Genomic DNA, 1,352 nt, shown 5'->3' on the forward strand with positions numbered 1-1,352 from the left:
TTTTTTTTTTGGTGAAATGTGAGTATAATATTATATCAAAGAATCAAAAGAATACAAGGGGAAGAGTCATGAAAAACTAGTACAATAGCATTACAATCCAAGTTTCCTTATCCAATCCATAGCATCTTGGTCACTATTCCGGCCTAGCTTGAACTTAAGCCTTTTAACAACCAGATCTTTAACCTGTTTAGCCACATGCTCCGGTCTTAATATCATAGCATTCACCCGTGCATAATTTCTTTACATCCAGACACTGTAGTAGACAGCATTCAGTACGGCAGTCAGAAATCTCCATTGTAGCTTCTTCTTATTTCCATTGATAAGCCTGCTGAGAGTAGGGAACTGCATTCCTATCCTTCTCTCCACATCAGTACTAACCCTGCAACTGTATTCACAGGCCAAGAACAGATGCTCAGTAGTTTCAGTCTCCCTATAACACAGGCAGCACAGATCATCATCACAGCACCCCCATTTATACAATTTTTGTTTGACATTCATTCCATCATTCATGATGAGCCAAGTGATAATGGAGTGTTTAGGAATATTCCAACTGTTCCAAACAATGTTAGACCAACTTTGAGCAGGGTAGGAAGTTCTAAGACAGTCATACCCACTTCTGATGGTGTACCCTTTTATGTTAGCAGTCCAGACAGCATTGTCATACCCATGCTTTAAAACTTCCTTCACTTTGCAGACATTCTTCCACGACCAGTTTGCATCATTAGGAGGGACATAGTCATGCCAGTCTTGATTCCTTATGTAAATTTGGCTTATTCACTTTATCCATAACTTGTCTGCTTTACAATACACCCAGTCTACCAGTTTACCTACAGTCGCAATGTTCCACAGTTCAGCTTTTTTAATACCCAGGCCCCCTTCATTTTTAGGGCAAGTAACCTTCTCCCATGATACCGTAGGCACTCTGTGGAACTCTGAACTGCCATCCCACAAGAAGTTCCTGCAAATGGCTTCTACCCTCTTGATAACACCCTTACGCAAGATAAACATGGTGGCCCAATAATTATACAAGGTGTTGAGCACAGAGTTAATGAGAGTAATTCTCCCTGCATAGGATAACTTCCTTGCTCCAAGACTTCTAATCCTTGCTACCATTTTCTCAGTGATGCTGTTGCACTCTTTTTTTGTCAATCTCCCTACCTTTATAGGAACACCCAGATATCTAAATGGCATCAACAAATCCTGTAACTTGCTTAATATCCTGATTCAATTCATCTTTTACCCCATTGAAGAATATTTCTGACTTACTGCTGTTCAAAGTGAATCCAGAATATTGGGAGAAAGTAGAGAAGGCTCTCATAAGAAGCATAATAGAGGCAGCATTTCCTTTACAA

The 1,352-nt window shown here is 39.9% G+C and overlaps 1 protein-coding gene across 1 annotated transcript; it reads right to left on the reverse strand.

Annotated features, from left to right (window-relative positions):
* Positions 1-240: 240 nt before the first annotated feature.
* Positions 241-1,113, reverse strand: LOC141607755 (uncharacterized). The gene is made up of 2 exons (XM_074427106.1): positions 828-1,113; positions 241-746 (listed from the first exon to the last, which is right to left on the reverse strand). The coding sequence occupies exons 1-2, from the start codon at positions 1,111-1,113 to the stop codon at positions 241-243; spliced, it is 792 nt and encodes a 263-aa protein (XP_074283207.1).
* Between the last annotated feature and the right edge of the window lie 239 nt (positions 1,114-1,352).

This window comes from Silene latifolia, chromosome 10, assembly GCF_048544455.1.
Source record: "Silene latifolia isolate original U9 population chromosome 10, ASM4854445v1, whole genome shotgun sequence".
Lineage (NCBI taxonomy): Eukaryota > Viridiplantae > Streptophyta > Magnoliopsida > Caryophyllales > Caryophyllaceae > Silene > Silene latifolia.

Coding starts and splice junctions, on each gene's coding strand:
- LOC141607755 (XM_074427106.1), bottom strand. CDS start 1,113: ATGGTAGCAAGGATTAGAAGTCTTGGAGCAAGGAAGTTATCCTATGCA. Junction 747..827: donor GTGGAACATTGCGACTGTAG/GTAAACTGGTAG, acceptor TAAGGAATCAAG/ACTGGCATGACTATGTCCCT.